Source organism: Rhincodon typus, chromosome 9, assembly GCF_021869965.1.
Source record: "Rhincodon typus isolate 14 chromosome 9, sRhiTyp1.1, whole genome shotgun sequence".
In the NCBI taxonomy this organism is placed as follows: Eukaryota; Metazoa; Chordata; class Chondrichthyes; order Orectolobiformes; family Rhincodontidae; genus Rhincodon; species Rhincodon typus.
The window spans coordinates 18,801,850-18,822,874 of record NC_063340.1 but is presented as its reverse complement, the minus strand read 5'-3'; the positions used below and the strand labels follow the sequence as shown (position 1 = coordinate 18,822,874).

General features: G+C 39.2%; 1 protein-coding gene across 4 annotated transcripts in view; it reads left to right on the top strand.

The window, feature by feature from the left end:
* The window catches only part of LOC109914919 (abhydrolase domain containing 12, lysophospholipase), a 137,873-nt gene that overhangs the window by 101,834 nt on the left and 15,014 nt on the right, over positions 1 to 21,025 (top strand). For all 4 annotated transcript variants that reach the window (XM_048600671.1, XM_048600669.1, XM_048600670.1 and 1 more), the window contains 3 exons: positions 4,187 to 4,266; positions 13,826 to 13,908; positions 18,054 to 18,132. In XM_048600671.1, coding sequence (XP_048456628.1) covers positions 4,187 to 4,266; positions 13,826 to 13,908; positions 18,054 to 18,132 — 242 coding nt within the window. The remainder of the gene's footprint in view (positions 1 to 4,186; positions 4,267 to 13,825; positions 13,909 to 18,053; positions 18,133 to 21,025) is intronic.

The window sequence follows — 21,025 nt, the reverse complement described above, 5'->3', positions numbered from 1 at the left end:
ATTACCTTAAATGCATCTATTCTAATGGCCTTAACCATCCATGTGGTAGCAAGTTCCTCTCTTTGAATAAAGAAGTTTCTCTGAATTCCTGATTGCATTTATTAATTGCTTCCTTGTATATGGCATGTAATTTTCAACTCCTCATATTAGGCTTCTAAACATCAAAAATATTGAGCCTATTCATAGTTTTTAAAGAAATTCATCAGACCATCCCGCTATCTTTTCCTTTCTAGAGAAAAAGCCTAGGTTCAGTCTTTCTTGATTGTTGAACACTTTCCTGATATCATCCTTGTAAATCTCTTTTCTTGCTTGTATGTAAAATTTGTAATATAGGTTACAATCAGAATATTGATCACCAATCAAGGTTTTATGAGCTGAAGTAAGAATCACAATGACCGAATTGTTATGGTGCAGGAGGCAGCCATTTGGTCCCTTGCGCCTACACTGGTTCCATTACCTTGTGCCAATCTCCTGCCTTTTCTTATATCCCTGCGCCCCATTTCTGTCCAAATAATAATCCAATGCCTAATAATGGTGTTTGCTTTAGAAGTCTTGTCCATTTGCAGTTTATGGTTCTTCTAAACTTGTTCTTTGAACAATGCTATATGTGATATTTCTTTGCCCAGAAATACATACTGGTCTGAAGTATTTAATACTGAAAGTACCGAAATGCAGCTGGTACTTGCTCCTTATGACCTGATTCACAACATAAAATTCTGCTTTTCCACTGCACCAATATCATGTGACAGGTTTATAATTGAAATCTGCCATTTTCAGCACCTATTCTAGTTGGACTTTAATGTTTTTTTATTTAATGACTTTTCCACAGAATTTAGGATGCATTTGGAAATCAATATTTACAATCACACTGCCAACTTAATGACCATAGATCATGGCATGTAAGTTGACCTGGTATATAAAACGGCCCAATTTTTTTCTGGTCCCAAACATTGTGTTTTAGCATATGCTTTATGCATAGGCCCACTCCCTTGTCAGCTGCAACACGCTTTAGTCACATTAGTCATCAGCCTCATTTTTTGTCCCTTACAAGTGAACACGAGGGTGTGAGCAAATGTCACTGGCTGTGTTGTGAAAATCCATGGGGTTTTAATATGTAACTACACAAAGCAGATCCTTTATGATGAGCAATGAAGAAAAATTAATATGCAGTTGGTTTCAAACAAAAAGTTGTAACATATGCTAACTCACCAAATTACCATACTGCAGTGAGGGAATTTGATGTGAGTAAAGAATTGATGTGAGAATTGAAGATGGAATCCACCCTGAGGAAGATGCCCAAGACTAAATGGACAGTGCGAACAAGCACTGATCACTGTCTTAAGCATGTAACGGAATGTGACAAAAACAAAGTTGCTAGAAAAACTCAGCAGGTCTGGCAGCATCTGTGAAGAGAAAAACAGAGTTAACGTTTCGGGTCCAGTGACCCTTCCTCAGAACGCTGCCAGACCTGCTGAGTTTTTCTAGCAACTTTGTTTTTGTTCGTGATTTACGGCATCTGCAGTTCTTTTAGCTTTTATTTATGTAACGAAATATGTCCTCACGTTGCTAGAATGATTACTGTCACCAGAAATGCATTGTCTTTATGTGCTTAAGTGAGCCAAATTAACCCCTCCTGGTAACAAACAGTTGGGGTATTTTCTTAAGGGAATTAACCTGTCTGGTATTTTGGAAAAGACTAAGGTTACTTGGAGACTATAGAATCATAGAATCCCTACAGTGTGGAAGCAGGCCATTCGGCCTATCAAGTCCACACCGACCCTCCAAAGAACATCCCACCCAGACCCACCCCCTACCCTAGACACTATGGGCAATTTAGAGTAGCCAGTCCACCTAATCCCCACGTCTTTGGACTGTGGGAGGAAACCGGAGCACCTGGAGGAAACCTGCTAAAGACCTCTATGCCAAAATGGAAAAAAGTGTATCTATGATGCCAAATTGGTAACATGGATAAAATGCATATGAATTTAGATATGACTGGCATCAAACTGTGAGATGGAAAGGTTTCAAAAACAGTTTTAGTGGAAATAGAGGGCTAGATTTGTGTTGGTACTTGACAGCATGACCTGAAAAATGAAGTTAAGGCCTATGGTAATTTTCAAATGTAAAATCATGCTGAAAATCTTTGCCATTAAAACTATCAGCTGTCATCAGGTCATACAGAGAAATGTGCATCTGGATGGAAAGGATGATTTATTGTTCAGGAATGATTCTGAAACCTAAATTGGCACATCTGATACTCCTGGTAGGATACTCATGGTGATACCATACCTAAAGTGAGTGGTGAACTCTTGTATTGGTGCCAAAGGCAATTAATTTTATGGATTTTAAATTTTTTTCATTGTGGTTGAAGATATATTTGTATAATTACATTTTTTCTCTAAGCTGCCACATTACTATGAATTACCATTTGTGTTTTTTCATATTTCAAAATGGCAGCAACTCACACTAATTCACATTTTATACTTGACATGAGTATCTTTTTATCTGTCTGTCAGTCACTCACCCGCACAACACAAAAGTTCTCTCTCTCCCCCTCTCTCTTGCCCTTGCCTTCGCTCTCTCGCGCTCTCCTCCCCTGCCCTGCCCCCATCATTTTTACAACAATCTTTAGATTCCTTAAAGTTTCACTTAAGCATCTTACAGGGTGCTGCAGGGCTGAGAGATGTATTTGCATCCAAGTTGACCATTGATAAGTTGAGAGTATTACCTCATGACAGTGAAGGTAATATACATTTTAAGTAGAGATCATTGACTAATTTATACTTTGAATCACGCTATTCAAAACTAGTACAGCATTCACAGTGTTCCTGGAAGTTCTACCAGAGTTTAGTCGTTCAGCTGTTTCAGAAGATTAAATAAGAGGAAGTTGTGATAAAGCAATTTGTATCTTCTACATTGGAGGAAATAGACTTGATGAATTCTAAAATTACTGTCCTTTGTTTTGGATTTAACTGTTATGATGAGTCAAATGTAAAATATAATTCTGCAAAGCTACTTAGTTTTTTCTGGCCACTTTACTGTCAGTTCCACTCCCAAGTTAGTGGAATATGTCAATTTTCAGCTAAATGATGTTGACCTCATTAATTTGGAGACCAGCAGTTACCTGGAGGTAGAGTGAGGTGAACTTCTTATTCTTGACCTTGTGGTTGAATATCACTGCATTAATGAAGAAAGCACCAGAAATCCACGTGTCCATGAAAGCAAATTATGAAAGTGTGCACAAGTACAAAACAAAAATCCAGAAGTCCAATCAAATTTGGCTTTTATCTCAAGTGAAATTTAGAAAATGATGCTTCAGGTGTACAAAGCCTTGACCAGACCCCATTTGCAGAACAGTTTACAGTTCTGGGCACTGAACCTCAGGAAAAATATTTTAATACTGTAAGCAATGTAGAATGATATGAAGACTTGTCAAAGGAATTAAATTACAATGACAGGTACTATAAACTTGATTTGTATTCTGTCAAGTTCAGTACAGTATGAAGAGTTGTCTAACTGAGGTCTTTAAAATAGTAGGTAACCTATTCTCTCTGACAAGGAATTCAGCAAAGGGATAGTATGCTAAAATGAAAGATATGCCAAGTAAGAATAAAATCGGGAAGCTGTTATTCTCGCAAAAGGTAATGGTAATGTTGACCATGCTCTTCCAAACTACTGTAGTGCTTGGTCAGTTGAGGTTTTAAAGACTGGGGTTATTAGATTTTTTTTTTGGATAAGGGCAAAGATGGACAAATAAAATTAAGATGCAGAGCATTCATAATCAAATTGAATGACCAGAAAGACACAAGGGCCTGAATGCCTGCATCTGTTTCTACTTATTTATTGGGTAGGGGTGAGGGGGTGAGTATAGAAGTGCAAATCACTTCAAATGCCATAATATATCTGTATGGTATAATGACAGCGGCAGCAGAAGGGCATCATGTAATATGTTGAACACTGAAAAAGACTTGTGACCCTGTTAACCAATCGCTTAAGTCTTCCCTTCTGTAATGTATAACATTAAGAAGTCTGAACTCCACTTTGTGACGATGTTGGTTTCACCAGGGTTGTGAGAAATATACAGCCAATAAATTTTATTTAGCTTTCAATATATTGTATAGCGTCTTTAAAATGCTATTTTTATATGGTTCTAATTTTGTTACGTATGGCTGTTTTTGATTCTTAGACACCCCTCCAGATGCCCTAATTCTAGAATCTCCTTTCACTAACATTCGGGAGGAAGCCAAAAGCCATCCTTTTTCACTGGTAGGTGGCCTGTTATTTTAAATATTGTGCTATATGATACTGCAGAGAAGAGCATGAAACTTCATTTTCTCTGCCATCAACAGAATAAATCACACCCTATTGTACCTCCTTGTATGAAAAACATTGTAAATGAAAGTTCTGCTGAATTCAGGTATACCTGTTCATAACAGTCTAACAACAATGTGCACTTATATTGTGTATTTAATGCAATGAAACATTCCAAGTTATTACTGTAACAAATTTGACATCTCACCCACATTAAAGTGTAATGACTGATCGAGGATATTTTTAAAGGAAATGATTGTGATAGAGACTCATTGAATTCAAAGTTTAATGTAAGAATTCTAAAGGCGCAGTTGCCAATGATTGTGCAAAGGAAATCAGGAATGCCTAAGAAGGCAAATATACGAGGTGACAGATGCTTTGTCCTGAGAATGCCCATCTGTGATTGTGGAAGGAAGAATCATCAGACCACTGAAGCTAAAATTGGATTGCATAATGTGTATCCAGCCACCTGTGCCATTTGATCACATCATTGTTTTAAGTGTTTTCTATCAAAATTGCTGAGTAATACCAAAGACTCAATGGTCTTTTCTACTCATATTTGTTACTTTGGTTCTGAAATAATGTTAGGTTGGTTTATGAAGTGACATTGAATAAACTGCTAAAACCATATAGGATCCTTGACTTTATAGAGTCATTGAGTACAAATGTAAGGAATTTCTGCAATTAATTTGTTATAAATTACTGGCTAGGCCTTAGTTAGAATATTGTGTCCGCTATTGGCCAAGATAAATGAATTGCTGCTCAGCAGAGCTGAAACCAATATTCTCTTGGGAAGGGTAACCACAGCCATAGAGGTGGATTTAATTTGATTTTGCAGGGGAAAAACAGTAAGATAGAATGTCAGAGAAGAAATAATGAGCAGAGAGGATTGGCAGGGACAAATTGCATTAGAATAAAGAACAGTATAGGAATAGAACTAAGGTAAAGTCACCATAGTCTTGCCACACCTTTGGGCTGTGCTCTCATTAGGGAGGGCTAACCTGAGGGTCACCATGCTTCAGGCAAGGGGAGAGGCTGAGAAAGAGAATTCTTTGGTGATCTCAGCCAATGGGGGAATTGAATCCACGCTGTTGGCGTCACTCTGAATTGCAAATCAGCCAACTGAGCTAAACTGCCCTCAGGAATAGGAACAACAGGAATAGGAGGGATCAGACAGTGGACAGTATGATGGGTATGGAATTCATGTATGCAAAAACACACCTTAGATAAGAGTTGCCAAATGGAACTACGATTTGGCAGCAATAAGTGACACCCATTTCAATGAAGGGGAAGATTGGGAAGGTGATATCTCTGGCTGAGATATTTGGAAATGATAGGTACAATCAGAGGGGTTGTGGCAATATTGATAAATTACCCCATTGCTGCGATATTGAGATTTTTTTGTTCAGTGTGGGTATTGGTGTCTGGTACAGCATTTGTTGTCTATCCCTAATTGCCCTAGAGTTACTGGTGATGAGCTGACTTCTTGAATCAAAGTAGTCCATCTGGTGTAGATATACCCAAATGCTTTTGGGGATCGAGTGCCAGGATTTTAACCCAGTGACAGTAAAGGAATGGTGATCGATTTACAAGTCAGGATGGTATGTGACTTCAAGAGTAATTTGATGGCAGTGATGTTCTTGTATAATTGCAGCCTTCATCCTTCTAGATGGTAGTGGTCATAGGTTTGGAATATACTTTCTAAGAACCCTTAGTGAATTTCTGCAGTGGGTCTTGAAAATGATATACTGTTGCTGTATTGGCAGTGGAGGGAGTAAATGTTGAAGGTCATGGACGTGGTGGCAATCAACAGGCTGCTTTATCCTGGATGAGGTAAAGCTTCTTGTGTTATTAGAACTACACTCATCCTGGCAAGTGCAGAGTATTCCATTACAGCCTTTGTAAGTGGTGGGCAGGCTTTGGGGAATCAGGAGGTGAGTTACTCCCTGCAGACTTCCCTGTCTATGACCTGCTTTATAACCAAAGTATTTACAAGGCCAATCCAATTCAGTTTCTGGTCAATGGTGGCCCTCAGGATGTTGATGGTTGGGGATTCAATGATAGTAATGCCACTTATTGTCAAAAGGCAATGGTTAGATTCTCTTTTGCTGGAAATGATCATTGCCTGGCACTAAGGTGACAAATGTTACTTGCCACTTGTTAGCCCATGCCTGCATATTGTCCAGATCTTGCTGCATTTGGATATGGGCTGTTTCAGAATATAAGGAGTTATAACGAGTTACGAATAATGTTGAACATTGTGCAATCATTATGGGTGGAAGGTCATTCACCGATGAAGCAACTGAAGGATGTTCACCTGAGGAATATGTGTAGTGGAGCTTAAGTGACTGACTTCCAATAATTACAACCATCTTTTTTGTGCTAGGTCTGACTCCAACCAGTAGAGAATTTTCATCCTAATTTCCATTGACTCCAGTTTTGCTAGTCCTCCTTGATGTCAAATGCAGCTTGATTGAAAGGGCGATCATCCTCCCCTCCCCTTTTGGAGTTTAGCTGTTTCAGTCTATATTTGAATCAAGGCTGTATTGAGGTCAGGAGCTGAGTGGTGCTTGGAGTTGGGGTTGGGGGGAGTAGCCTAAAATAAGTATCAGTAAGCTGAGTTTTGCTGAGCAAGGCTGCTTGATCGTACTGTTGATGATCGCATCCATCACTTTACTGATGATTGAGAGTAGACTGTTCCAGCTGTAATTGGCCAGGTTGGATTGTCCTGCTTGTATGGTGCACAGGATACATCTTGTCATTTTTCTCAGTTGCTGGATGGATGACAATTTTGTGGGAACTGCTTGACTAGGAATGCAGCACAAGCCTTCAGTACTATTGCTGGAATATTGTCAGGGTCCATAGCTATTGTAGTATCCTGTGCCTTGAGCTGTTTCTAGATATCATGGAGTGAACTGAATTGTATGAATGCTGGCATCTGTGATGCTGGGGACCTTTTGGAGGTTGAGATGGATCTTGATTGTAGCACATGCTTCAGCCATATCTTTTGCACTGATGTGCTGGGCTTTCCTGTCACTGGAATGAGGGATATTTGTTCAGCCACGTCCTCCACGGGGTTGAGTTGTCTGTCACCATTCACGACTAGATGGGACAGGACTGGAGAGCTTAGATCTGATTTTGTTGGTTGTGGAATCGCTTAGCTGTATCTGTCACTTGCATATTATGCTGTCCGGTATACAATTAGACCTGTACCGTAGTTACATCAGGTTGATACCTCATTTTTAGGTGGTGCTCCTAGTATGCTGTCTAGCACTGTTCATTGAATGAAGGTTGATCCCCTGGTTTGATGGTAATGGTAGTGAGGGGGATATGCTGGGCCATGAGGTAGCAGATTGTGTTGAAATACAATTCTGTTGCTGATGGCTTATGGTGTCTCATGGATCCTTATTCTTGAGTTGCTAGATCTGTTTGAAATCTATTTCATTTAGCATGGTTGTAATTTTGTTCAACATGCTATAGGTATTTTTTATTGTGAAGATGGGGCTTCATTTGCAAAAGGACTTGTGCAGTGGTCACTCTTACCGATACTGTAATGGACAGATGCATCTGCAGCAGACACATTGGGGAGGATGAAATCAAGTATGTTTTCCCTTTTATTCATTCCCTCACCACCTGTAGTAGCAAAAAGAAATCTCTCTCCTTGAAAAAGAAGAAACCTTCCAACCGACCAAACTACACTGATCTCTCTCAGTAAAGTATCTTCTGGGAACCTGAGAAAGTACCAGAAATCAATATCTTTAACTTTGTTAAACTCTGAAAGATGGACTCTGTTACTTCCATTCAAGGACCCAAGTCTAATTAGTTTTCCATCTGAACTGATGATCTAAAGATCTCCAAATCTAGTTGAACACATTCCAGGAGGGTCTATATATGATATCCCACATTCAGTTATGCTGCCTTCATTCTTCTGTCATTGGTCACCCAACATGTATATTTTCACTGAGCACCAGCTTCTAATGTTAATTAGAAAGGAACTGGACTCCTAGTTACATGATTGGATGATTTTTGACTATCACTTTCACGGGCCTTATTTTATATCTCCAATATATGAATAACTAATCAAAAGTTGTTTAAAGAAACTGAAAATAAAGTACACAGTGATCCTTTTTCTGGTTTGTCAAGGAAATTGATTTCAAGTCAATAGCCTGTAGCCACCTAGACCCTAAGCTCAGAAATTTGTTCCCTAAACTTCTCTACCACTCCTTTTAGGATGTTTTAATAAACCCTACTCTTTGGCCAAGCTTTTGGTCAACTTTCCTAATATCGTTTTATACACCCTGCTGTCAAATTCTGTCTTAGAATGCTCTAGTGTAACACCTTGGGATGTTTTATGTAAGTGGAATTTGTTATAATTGCTGAAGGCTCCACAATAATCCTATCTCTGCAATATTATTTGCAATATTTGATACCTTGACACAGAAAAGTACTGTAACCAACACTTAATTTGGGTTAAAAACCAAAAGAACTACGGATGCTGTAAATCAGGAACAAAAACAAAGTTGCTGGAAAAGCTCAGCAGGTCAAGCATCTGTGGAGGAGAAAAGAGTTAACGTTTCGGGTCCGGTGACCCTTCATCAGAACTGGGTTAGTTTGGGTTATGTTTCGTATATAACTTTTCTAAATATTAAAGAGATGTAACTGACTTTCACGAACAGTCAGCCTTGCATCTTTTCAGTCTTTGTCAGAGCAAATCACACTGAATCATACGTTAATATCTGTAATGAATCATTCATTGCTTTAATTTTGCAGCAGAGGTACCATTAGCTGTTGAAAGTGCTTAGTTCATGCTCCTGCACTTATTAGCTGTCTATCTTATTCCACCATGAATCTTGCATGATCACAGTAACTTTATTAGAAGTAATCATTTAATGGTAATAAAATATTTAGATTACTTGAGTTTCCTTGTTTGCTTTTGAATGGCAACAGATAGTAGCTATTAATTATTGCAGCTATGAACCTAGATCAGTAGATGAAGCAGTGAGGAAAGTAGTTAAGAGATTTGAAATGGTATGGTCATCTGTGGTGGACGGGGACAGGGACGGGGGCATTAGGCAAGTGCTGAAGTTGGGACTGCCAGGAAGAAGGAGGAGAGGAAGGCCGAAGGTCAGATGGGAAGCTGCAGTAAATGAGAAACTTAAATGTTGTGGGATTAGATAAGGAATGGGTGACTGAGGGGAAAAGGACAATTAACCAGCATTGTGGCAATTCCAAGTAGAATTGGAGAAACAGAAAAATGTTGAAAATAGTGTTCAAATCTTTGCGAGACAGCTTTCTAATATTGTGAAGGAAATTGATTTCTGATTTTGGGGAAATTCCTTTTTTTGGAATGGAGGGTTGTGATCAGTGGTGTTCTGCAAGGATCACTGCTGGGACCTTTGCTGTTCAGGATCGACATAAATGATTTGGAGGAAAACATAGCTGGTCTAATTAGCATGTTTGCAGATGATACAAAGATTGGTGGAGTTGTGGATAGTGAGGATGATTGTCAGAGGATACAGCAGGATATAGACCAGTTGGAAGCATGGGCAGGAAAATGGCAGATGGAGTTTAATCCAGACAAATGTGAGGCGATGCATTTTGGAAGGTCAGGTACAGGTGGTAATTATAGTGAATGGCAGAGCCCTTAGGAGTTATTGATGTGCAGAGGGATCTGGGTGTTCAGGTCATCTGAAGGTGGCAGCGTAGGTGGATAAGGTGGTTATGAAAAGCTTATGGCATGATTGCCTTCATTGGAAGGGGCATTGAGTATAAGGATAGCCAAGTTATGCTGTAGCTTTATAGAACTTTAGTTAGACCACACTTGGAATATTGTTTACAGTTCTGGTCACCACACCACCAGAAGAATGTGGATGCTTTGGAGACGATACAGAAAAGATTTACCAGAATGTTGCCTTGCATGGGGCATTTTAGCTAGGAAGAAAGGTTCGGCAGACTGGGCTTGTTTTCACTGGAACACGGGAAGTTGAGGGGTGACCTGATAAAAATTTTTAAGATTGTGAATGGCATAGATAGAGTGGAAGGTATGAGGCTTTTCCTCCAGGGTGGAGGGGTCAATTACTATTATTTGATTTATTGATTGATTGATTTATTTATTGTCATGTGTACCAAAATACAGTGAAAATCTTTGTTTAGGGGGAGTTTGAGATATGCGAGACAAATTTTTCACACAATGGGCGGTGCATGCCTGGAATGCACTGCCAAAGGAGGTGGTGGAAGCAGACACAATAACAGCATTCAAGAAGCACCTGGACAAATACATGAATAGGAAGGGAATAGAGGGATACGAATCCTGTGAATGAAGACAGTTTTAATATGGAAGGACAAAATGTGTCAGCATGGGCTGTTCTGTATTGTTCTTTGTACAAGACAGTTTTGAACCACCTGGTGGGGGGGTAAAGAAAAGTCAAAATTTGCAGTGTGCTGAAATACCATATATGTAATCTACATTGTAGTTGTGAGCTTGTTGAAATTGTTATTCTGATTGAGAGAGAGCAATTACGGAGTGAGAAGTAAAATATCCTTCCAGTCTCCCAACCATCAACACTGCTTTTCTTATTGACAGACATGTTAGAATGGCATCACTGCTTTTTTAAAAAAAGCATTAATGGTATGTGGGTGTTGCTGGTTAGGCCAACATTTATTGCTCATCCTTAATTGCCCAGAGACCAGGTAAGAGTTAACCACATTCCTGTGGGTCTAGAGTCACATGTAAGCCAGACCAGGAAAGGACAGCAGATTTCTTTCCTTAAAGGACATGAAAGAACCAGATGGGTTTTTCCTGGTAATCGGCAACTGTTTCATAGTCCTCATTAGACTCTTAATTCCAGATGATTATTGAATTCAAATTCTATAGCAAAATTTTGAACATGGCTCCCCAGAACATTGTCTGAGTCTCTGGATGGATAGTCCAGTGATAATACTACCAGACCATCGCCTCGCCCTATTGATCTGTTCTGTTGCCATACGCTATGTTCCTCTGAGATTATGCATGATTTTATTTTAAAACGGAATTGGTGTTTTGATTATCTGTTGAATAATGTTATTGCTTCTTGGGCAGTGTAAAGACCTCCAATATGTTACAGATATAATTGAATTTGATTCTTTTCTTGCCAAAGTCAGAAAACTGTGGATTTAAACAACATCTCAGGATTTGAGGGCAAAATCTAGATTGCTGAGAGCAGTGTAATATTTGAGGTGATAATTGTGTGTCACAGGTGTTAACTTTCTGTATAGATTAATCAAAGCCTCATTTTCTTGTCATAGAGTCAGAGTTGTACAGCACAGAAACAGACCCTTTGGCCCAACTGGTTCATGTTGACCAGATAGCCTAAATTAATCCAGTCCCATTTGCCAGCATTTGGCCAGTATCCCTCTAAACCTTTCTTATTCATGTACCCACCTAGATGCCTTTTTAAATATTGTAATTGTACCAGTCTCCACCATTTCTGCTGGCAGCTCATCCCATGCACGCGCCACCCTTTGCGTGAAAAAGTTGCCCTTCAGGTGCCTTTTAAATCTTACCCCTGTCACCTTAAACTTCTACTTCTGGACTCACCTACCCTGAGAAAAAGACCCTGGCTATTCACCCTATCCGTGCCTCTTATGGTATTATAAACCTCTGTAAAGTCACTCCTCAGCGTCCTCAGGGAAAATAGCTTGTTATTTTATAACCTTGCTATCATGCAGAACCTTATCAAAGTCCGTGTAGACTACATCCACCACTCTGCCTTCATCAATCTTCTTTGTCACTGTCCCAGTATTCAGGTGGAAAACAAAAATATTAAGCCATTATTTGAAGAAAGACCAGAACAACAATCGTTTTTCAAATAACAATATCAAATATACTTGCAAACTTGCTTTTTAAGAATTTATTCTTAAGATGTGAGTAACACTGGTGAGGCCTGAGTTTTTCAACTGTTGTATTTGCGAGACATAAACCAGCAAAACCTCAAGCCTGAAGTTCTTGATGTTCTGAGATCTGTCAGAATATCATGAATGTGAGCTGTTATTCCTTCTGATTGATCTTTACTGAGCTTGTGTTGAGAAGCAGCCAATCACATACATGATTCAGCAATTTTTTAACCATTATCTTGACATGCAGGGTGATGCTCCAGAGCTTCTAGGCCTGATCCTGTGTTCCAACCATGCTCTCATTGCCCAAGTATTTTCACATGTTTTGGTGTTGTTTCTTAGTATTATGTATATTCATCTGAAGCCAGTTGTTGTCTGTAAACTGTTTTGGCATCTTCTTGGTTTAAACTGATTGATTGTTCAATGGATTATATTTTGTATGTGTATGCATTTGATATTAAATGTAAATTAGTATACAAGTATTTTGATTTTGAGCTCAAAGCTAATGATGTAAGATTTGTGCAATGAATCTTTCCAGTCTGATTCTTTCTACTGTTTGCCCTGAGTATTTGCATTGTGCTCTGGATTCCTTGTTTCCCTGTAGGGTCTTTCACTTTGACTCCTGCAGAAATAAAAGTTAATGTTTAAGTATTTCGTGCAACAGCCCCAAAAAAAGTTGGGAGAGGGGAATTGGTTGTACAAGCTCATCCAAAGGGGAAGCAATGGTAATAGTGCTGGACTATTAATCCAGAGTTCCAGGTAATGTTCTGGGGACCAGGGTTTGAATCCCACCATGGCAGCTGCTGAAATTTGAATTCAATAAAAATTAAGAGTCTAATGATAACCATGAATCCATTGTTGATTGTTGAGTAAACCCATCTGGTTCATTAATGTCCTTTTACGAAAAGAAACTGCTAACCTTACCCGATCTAGCTAATCATAGAACAGAATCATAGAATCCCTATAGTGTGGAAACAGGCCTTGTGACCCAACAAGACCACCCCAACCCTTGGAGCATCCCCCTATAACCCACCTAATCTACACATCCCTGAACACTAGGGGCAATTTAGCATGGCCAATCCACCTGGCCTGCACATCTTTGGACTGTGGGAGGAAACCCACGCAGACATGGGGAGAATGTGCAAACTCCACACAGGCAGTCACCCAAGGGCGGAATTGAACCTGGGACCCTGGTGCTGTGAGGCAGCAGTGCTAACCACTGAGCCACCATTAATAATTGACTCTAGACTCTCAGCAGTGTGGCTGATTCTCAATTGCCCTCTGGGCAATAAATTCTGGCCTGATGCCCTCATTCCGTGAATAAATTTTTAAAAAAGTGATCATTCTGAAGCTGGGAAATGATAATACAATTATTGGAAATGAAGAGGGGAGGAGGGGAAGAGCAAAGTAAACCAGAATGCAGAAATTTGGAGATGATAAAAACTAGATGAATCTTGGTCCAGCAGCCTAGCATTCGCTTGTATCGACAGTGATCGTTCCGTTGGACTCATCATGGCAATCAACCTCTTCCAAATGATGTAGAAAGAGTAAGTGCTTGGACAATACCAGAAGATAATGGAACATTCAGAGATTGCAGTTCAGCATTCTCACCTTTTTTTTTATTGATTTGTTGCTGTTTCAGATCTATAGATACCTACCTGGCTTTGACTGGTTCTTCCTAGATCCAATCACTGAGAGTGGCATTATATTCCCAAGTGATGAGAAGTAAGTTAGTTTTTTTAAAAAGCATTTTAATGCAATAGTTGTATTTCTTTTACAGTTAATTATTTGGCCGTTTGTACCACTGTGGAATTTCTATGCATGTTTATATATAATGTGAGCTTCCATCGTAACCAGTCTGATTTTAATTGATGTGCTGCAATGTTGAAACAATTAGTATTGATGGGAAACTATTACATTTAGCATCAGCTGTGGCTCTTGTTCACAGCACTCACCTTTTAAATCAAGTTTGTGGACCCTATTCCCAAGCTGGTTTGCATGATTTAGGCTGATACTTCACTGCAGACTAAAGAGAGTTGTACTGTCAGAAGTAAGGATAAGATGTCAGACTAAGGCCCTATTGCCCATCAAGTTGATGGAAATTATCCTGACATTATTCATGGAAGAGCACAGTGTAGGACATTGCTATGAGTAAATTGACTGACACTCTTCTTGCATTGCAGCAATGGCTGTGATTCAAAGCACATTGTTAACTGTAAAGAGCTTTTTGGACATCCTGATGATATAAAATATTCTGCTGAAATTCTGATTCTAGATTCCTCATACATTGTTTTCCTTGTATATGTAATTTGTTATTTCTCTAAATTAGGTAAATTATTAAGTGGGTGTTTTATGCTAATTAAAGCCTAATTTGAACTACTGGCCTAGAAATGTTTTCTAGTTTAAAAATTAACTTCATTTTATATTTTCCTGCGATAGAACACCAAAAATATCTAGGTAACCTCTGAATCTTCAGCAGTCAGTAACCTTTCCTTGCCCCTAATCTATCTGAGGCACCACATTGTTGAAGGTTTGTGCGCACTGTACACACCTTGATTATTTTCCATTCTAATCTATATACAAAACTTGTTATTTTCTTCCCTAGCAAACAGTTTTGAGTGAATCTTTTTAGCTTACAATTGGCCTATTGTCATCTTACCTTTGCTCATACCTTCACTCCAGGAATCATCCTAACGAACCTTCTCTGAACTTCATCTATGAAGTAATATCTTCCTAAAGCAGCCAAAACTGCTCACTGTACTCCAGATGTGGTCTCACCAGCAGTTTATACATTTGGACTAAGAATTCCCTGGTCTTATAGTCCAATGCCCTTGAAATGAGAGCCAACATTCCATTAAACTTCCTAGTTATCTGCTAGCTCTGTGTCTTGCACAAGTACTCCCCAGTCCTTTTGTTTTGCAGTTTCCTGTAGTTTTTCTCCATTTAAGTAACACTGTTATTTTGTTTTCCCTTCCAAAATGAACAACATCACATTTTCCCACATTATACTCCATTTGGCAACGTTTTACCCACTTAATTAACCTATCAATATCCCTCTATAAACTGTTTGTATCCCTCTCGCAACCTGCCTTTTCACCTATTTTTGTGTCATCATCTGCAACTTTGACTACAGTACATTTGCTTTCTTTCTCTTAGTCATCAGTATATATTTTAAACAGTTGAGGTTCCAGCACAGATTCCTGTGGAACCCCGCCGATCACAGATTACCAACATGAAATAGAGCCCCTTATCCTCACTCACTCTTTTTCTTCCCCATTAGCCAGCTCTCTATATATGTCAATATATTACTTCAATGCTATGGGCTCCTTTGACTTAATTTTTTGTGGGGTACCTTTGTTAAATACAAGGGAAGTCCAAATGCAACCCATTTACTGATCCCCCTCTATCCAATTATTAAATCAGACACAATTTCCCTTTCATGAAACCGTGCTGACTCTGCTTCTTTAGATTGTATTATTTACAGTCATAGAAAAATCATTGTGTTCTTCTGGACTCAATGTATTTTCCTTGGCTTTTGACCTTAAATCTTTCAGTCTTTCCAACAAGACATGACAGATGATCATCTAATACTAATACAAGTTTGTCTTTATATGTTCAGTCCAACTGGATATGGTTAATATTGGGAAAGCATTATTATCTCAACACAGGTTGCTTTTATTGAAGCCCTTGTTTTACACAGCTTGTCTCTGTTGATATCAGTCTCATTTCTAAATGGTAGGTCAAAGCTAGACTCCAAGGTTGAATTTTAACTTGCTGGAAGGGATGATCCATGAACCAGTGTTCTCCAATACAGCTGTGGCATTTTAGTGTGTGTGTTTGTGTGTGTGTGTGTGTGTGTGTGTGTGTGTTACTAGGTAGTCTGTATGTGGGGTAGTGTGTTAAGACGCTTTGGGGTGCAGCATCAAAGACTTTGGACGCTGGGGAGAGAAGTCAGAGGTCTGAGAGAAGGGAGTTGAAGGCCTTGTAGATAAGCAATCGGAAGACTTTAGACTGGAAGAGGTGGTGGGTGGTTCAAAGGCTTTGCGGGGAAATTTGGTGATCAGAAGGATTCTGGGTGGTGTCCAATCGTGGAAGATTGCCCAGGCAGGCACGCTGAATTGAGCAGGTAATTGGAAGGGTACGTATTTAACAATCCTTTTTCTTGGTTTAGCTGCCTTTTCTCCTGAGCCTTGGGAAACCCAGCCATCCAAAGTTAAATACAAATAAAGATTGTCATCTTGTAGAGCACCAAAGCAATTTCTGGGAGTGTTTGGTCTGTTCCTTAGCCCTATCCCACCATTATTAAAATAAACCACAGCTACCCTGCCCCTCCCTGTCTCAGCCCAATCTCTTTTGGGGTAAGCTGTCTATCATGATATCCCTTTACACCCCTCCCCCACCACTTCTTGATGTTGCATAGCCCATTAAATCTATAATTCCTGATGCTGTTCTTGAAACTTAGTTTTATTTGTGAGCTAACTCTGAACAGGGCATTTGTAAATTAAAAAGAAACTTACAGAGCTACTGTGATTTCTGTTCTTCTCAATGAAACAAAACTCTGACAGTTAAGCATGACTTTAATGTTGATTATCTTAATACATGATTCCACAAAAACAATCTATCCTGAGGGGGAGAGAAAAGCCAATTATCATTCGCCCTCATTGGCATGTTTACATTTATTTTTCAGTTTCCAAAATGCATATTTTCCATTGCATACAACTTGCTACTTTTTAATACTCCATTTAAAGAATTGAAATTTGTTTTGCAAGCCAATATGTCACTCGAAGACAACAGGTTAAACAATACAAGAGAGAAATAAACAACAAGTTGTATTTATTATAGCACCTTCAACATAATAGCACTTCATAGGAACTTTAAAAGCAAAATGTAACACCGAGCCACATGAAAAATATTAAGCTAGTTGATCAGCGATTTTGTCAGAGGTAGATTTTAAGGAGCATCTTAAAGCAGGAAATGAGATAAAGCAGTACAGTGAATAAATTCTTGAACTTTTACCTTAGACTTATGACGATGCAGCCACTAATTGTGGGGTGATAAAAGTTAAGTTGCTTAAAAAGCTAGAATGAGATGAGTGCAGGTATCCCTGCAGGTCAGGAGGTTGGAGGGAATTAGATATAGCAAGTGGTGAGCCTTTGGAGGGGTTTGCAAATATGGATGAGAATTTTAAATTGAGATATTGGTTGACCAGGAGCAAAATTGACCCATGTTACAAAGCTGAAAATGATCAGGTGTTCCATTCAGTCAAATATGACACCAAAGCTATGGTTTACTTTCAGATTGTTACCAGACGGGAATGAAGTCTGATAGTAAATCAGAAAAAGGAAATAGATAGGAGATAATAGTGAGGATTTAGTCTTAAATTTAGAAGTCTCATGCTATGATAATGATGACATTAGTTGTGTATATTTAGCATGGGAGTATCATTGAAGTGAGGTCATTGGATTTTGAGTTTAATAAATATACACTATCTGGTTAGGGTCACTTCACCCTACAGTAAGAGTTTCATTGACAGCGCCTTAAACCTAATTGTTATATTGATCTAAATGTATTGACCTTTTCTTCCTTCTCAGCTAACTCTGATGGGATTACGGAAAGTCACCTTTCCTGCTCTGTACAATGGAGACATTTAAACTTGGCAGCTTACATTGAGAAAACATACTGACTTTAAATGAAGGTGCCACCTCTACTTAGAATGTGGTGTTTAAACGGCTATTTAAAACTAAGCAAAAACACGAGGATTTGGACAAAGATGTTGTTCTTATTGGTTCTTTAACTGCATGCTCTTTTTGTGACTGTTCTGCTCAAATGTGTTAACTACCATGTTCCTTTTAATTTTCCTTTTTTTTAAGTGTGCAGCATATCACCTGTCCATTGCTGATTCTTCATGCTGAAGATGATGCTGTCATCCCCTTTCACCTGGGAAGAAAGGTGAGTCATGCACGCGAAGCTCATACTAACTTTCAATAGTTGAATGAACTTGTGACCAGTTTTGTATTTGATGCCTTTCTCTTACTGCAGCATTGAAACCTTCAGTTCACGCCTTCATCGCAATCTATCATTTAGAATGAAGTTTTTAACAATCTTCATAATGTTTACAATTTCCAGACTTAGAACGTGGTTTCTGGTGTCAACTGTGACTTGGTGGTAATACACTCACTTCTGAGTCACAAGCTTGTGACTTCTGTTCTCACTGCAGAAACTTGTGTGTAATCCAGCGTGACATTGCCTAGTGTAGCAGTGAGCCAGAGCAACACTATCAAAAGTGCCATTTTTGGATGAAGTGTGAACTCCAACCATAGCTGCACCTTAGGTAGAAGATTTTTTTAAAAAATCCTGTGCTAATGTTTGAAGAGGTCAAGGAAATTCTGCACAATGTCCTGGACAATATTTATTATTCAACCAATACACGTTTAACCTGATTGTTATCATATTGCTGTTTGTGGGAGCTGGCACATATCCTCAATAACAACATCGACCATACTTCGATAATACTTAGTTAGCTGTGATGTGTTTAGGAAAGTTGTGAAATACTTATTTTTAAGCTTGTTCCTTTTTATCTCAAAATAAATTCTTATTCCAATTAATAAAGCCAAGTTAATAAAGTTGCTGTTTTTACTTACATAGCTGTTGCTAATCAGAATTGGAACAATATTTCCAAAAGGAAGAGCGAAGAAAAATAAATATTAAATTATTTACAGTATAAACAATTAGAATAACTTCCTTAAATTGCAGTTACACAAAATTAAGACAGCTCTAGCTATTTTTAGTTCATACCATTTGGAAAGCCTCATCCACTGGGACTAGTCACAGTTCAGAGCATTTATTTTGCCTGAGCTGCATTGATCTTCAGTGATTTTGAAGTAATATTCTTATCCAAACCACTAGCTTTTCCACAGCTGGAATTACTAAAGTAAAAATGTTGCTAATCTTTGAAATACTTTGATGAGAGTACAAAGGGGGTTTATAAGGTCTAGTAGTACAAGTGAGTGTTCAAGTCCCACCTGCCCCAATGGTGTCTTAACGTGCCTGAACAGGTTGATTTTAAATAACTACTACGAAGATTTATCAGAATGTATCCATGGTGAGCTATAGACCGTTCAGTCTGACATCGACGGTGGGCAAGTTGTCGAAGAAAATCCTGAGGGACAAAATTTACGTGTATTTGGAAAGGCAAGGACTGATTAGGGACAGTCAACATGGCTTTGTGCATGGGAAATCGTCTCTCTCTAACTTGATTGAGGTTTTTGAAGAAGTAACAAAGAGGATTAATGAGGGCAGAGCTGTGCATGTGATCTATATGGACTTCAGTAAGGCGTTTAACAAAGTTCCACATGGTTGACTGGTTAGTAAGGTTAGATCACACTGAATACATGGAGAACTAGCTATTTGGATACAGAACTGGCTCGAAGGTAGGAGACAGAGGGTTGATTTTTCAGACTGGAGGCCTGTGACCAGCAGTGTGCCTCAGGCATTGGTGCTAGGTCCACTGCTTTTTGGCATTCATAAATGATTTGGATGTGAACATAGGAGGTCTGGTTAGTAAGTTTGCAGATGATGTTAAAATTGGAGGTGCAGTGGACAGCGAAGAAGATTACCTCAGTACAACAGGCTCTTAATCCGATGGGCCAATGGGCTGAGGAGTGGCACATTTAATTTAGATAAATGTGAGGTGCTGTATTTTGGAAAGACAAATCAGGGCAGGACTTATACACTTACTATTAAGGTCCTGAGGAGTGTTGCTGAACAGAGAGACCTTTAGCGTACAGTTAATAGTTTCTTGAAAGTGGAGTTACATGTAGACAGGATAGTGAAGAATGGTCTGCTTGCGTTTATTGGTGAGTGCATTGGGTATAGGAGTTGGGAGGTCATGTTGTGGCTGTACAGGACGTTTGGTTTGGTCACTTTTGGAGTATTGCATTTAATTCTGATCTCCCTGCGATAGGAAGGATGTTGTGAAACTAGAAAGGGTTCAGAAAAGATTTAAAAGAATGTTGCCAGGTTGGAGGGTTTGAGCTATAGGAAGAGGCTGAATAGGCTGGGGCTATTATCCCTGGAGCTCAGAGGCTGAGGGGCGACCTTACAGAGGTTTATAAAATCATGAGGGGCATGGAAAGGGTGAATAGGCAAGATCTTGTCCCCAGGGTAGGGGGGTGTCCAAAACTAGAGTGCATTGGTTTAGGGTGAGAGGGGAAAAGATATAAAAGGGACCTAAGGGGCAACTTTTTCATGCAGAGTGTGGTGAATGTATGGAATGAGCTGCGAGAGGAAGTGGTGGAGGCTGGTACAATTACAACATTTTAAAAAGGCATCTGGATGGGTGTATGAATAGGAAGGGTTTAGAGGGATATGGGCCAAACCCTGGCAAATGGGACTAGATTTATATCCGGTATCTGGTAGGCATGGACAAGTTGGATCAAAGTGTCTGTTTCTGTGCTGTATTTTTCTATGACTCTATAAGAATCATCTTGAGCAGTCCTTTAGGATCAAGGACGACTTATTTCCAGATCACCTTAATAGGTTCTGAAATGATTGTTAAATCTACACTTTCTGTCATGTGTGGGGGAGGTGGTCCTGAAAGGTCAGGTTGTTGAGGTGTTTGGAGGTTTGTGTGTGCTGTCCAATCTTTGACTTAGCCTCTGCATGTTTCCATTGAAGTCTCTGAATCGGTTTATGTGGGAAGAAACTAAACCTCAATTTTGGTCAGTCATGATCCAGTGACTCCCATGAGTTGTGGAGGGGGGTGAGACAGGATGTTTGATGATATCAGGGATACTTTGAGGATATCCCTAAAGCATTTCTGTTGTCCTCCTGGCCATCTTTC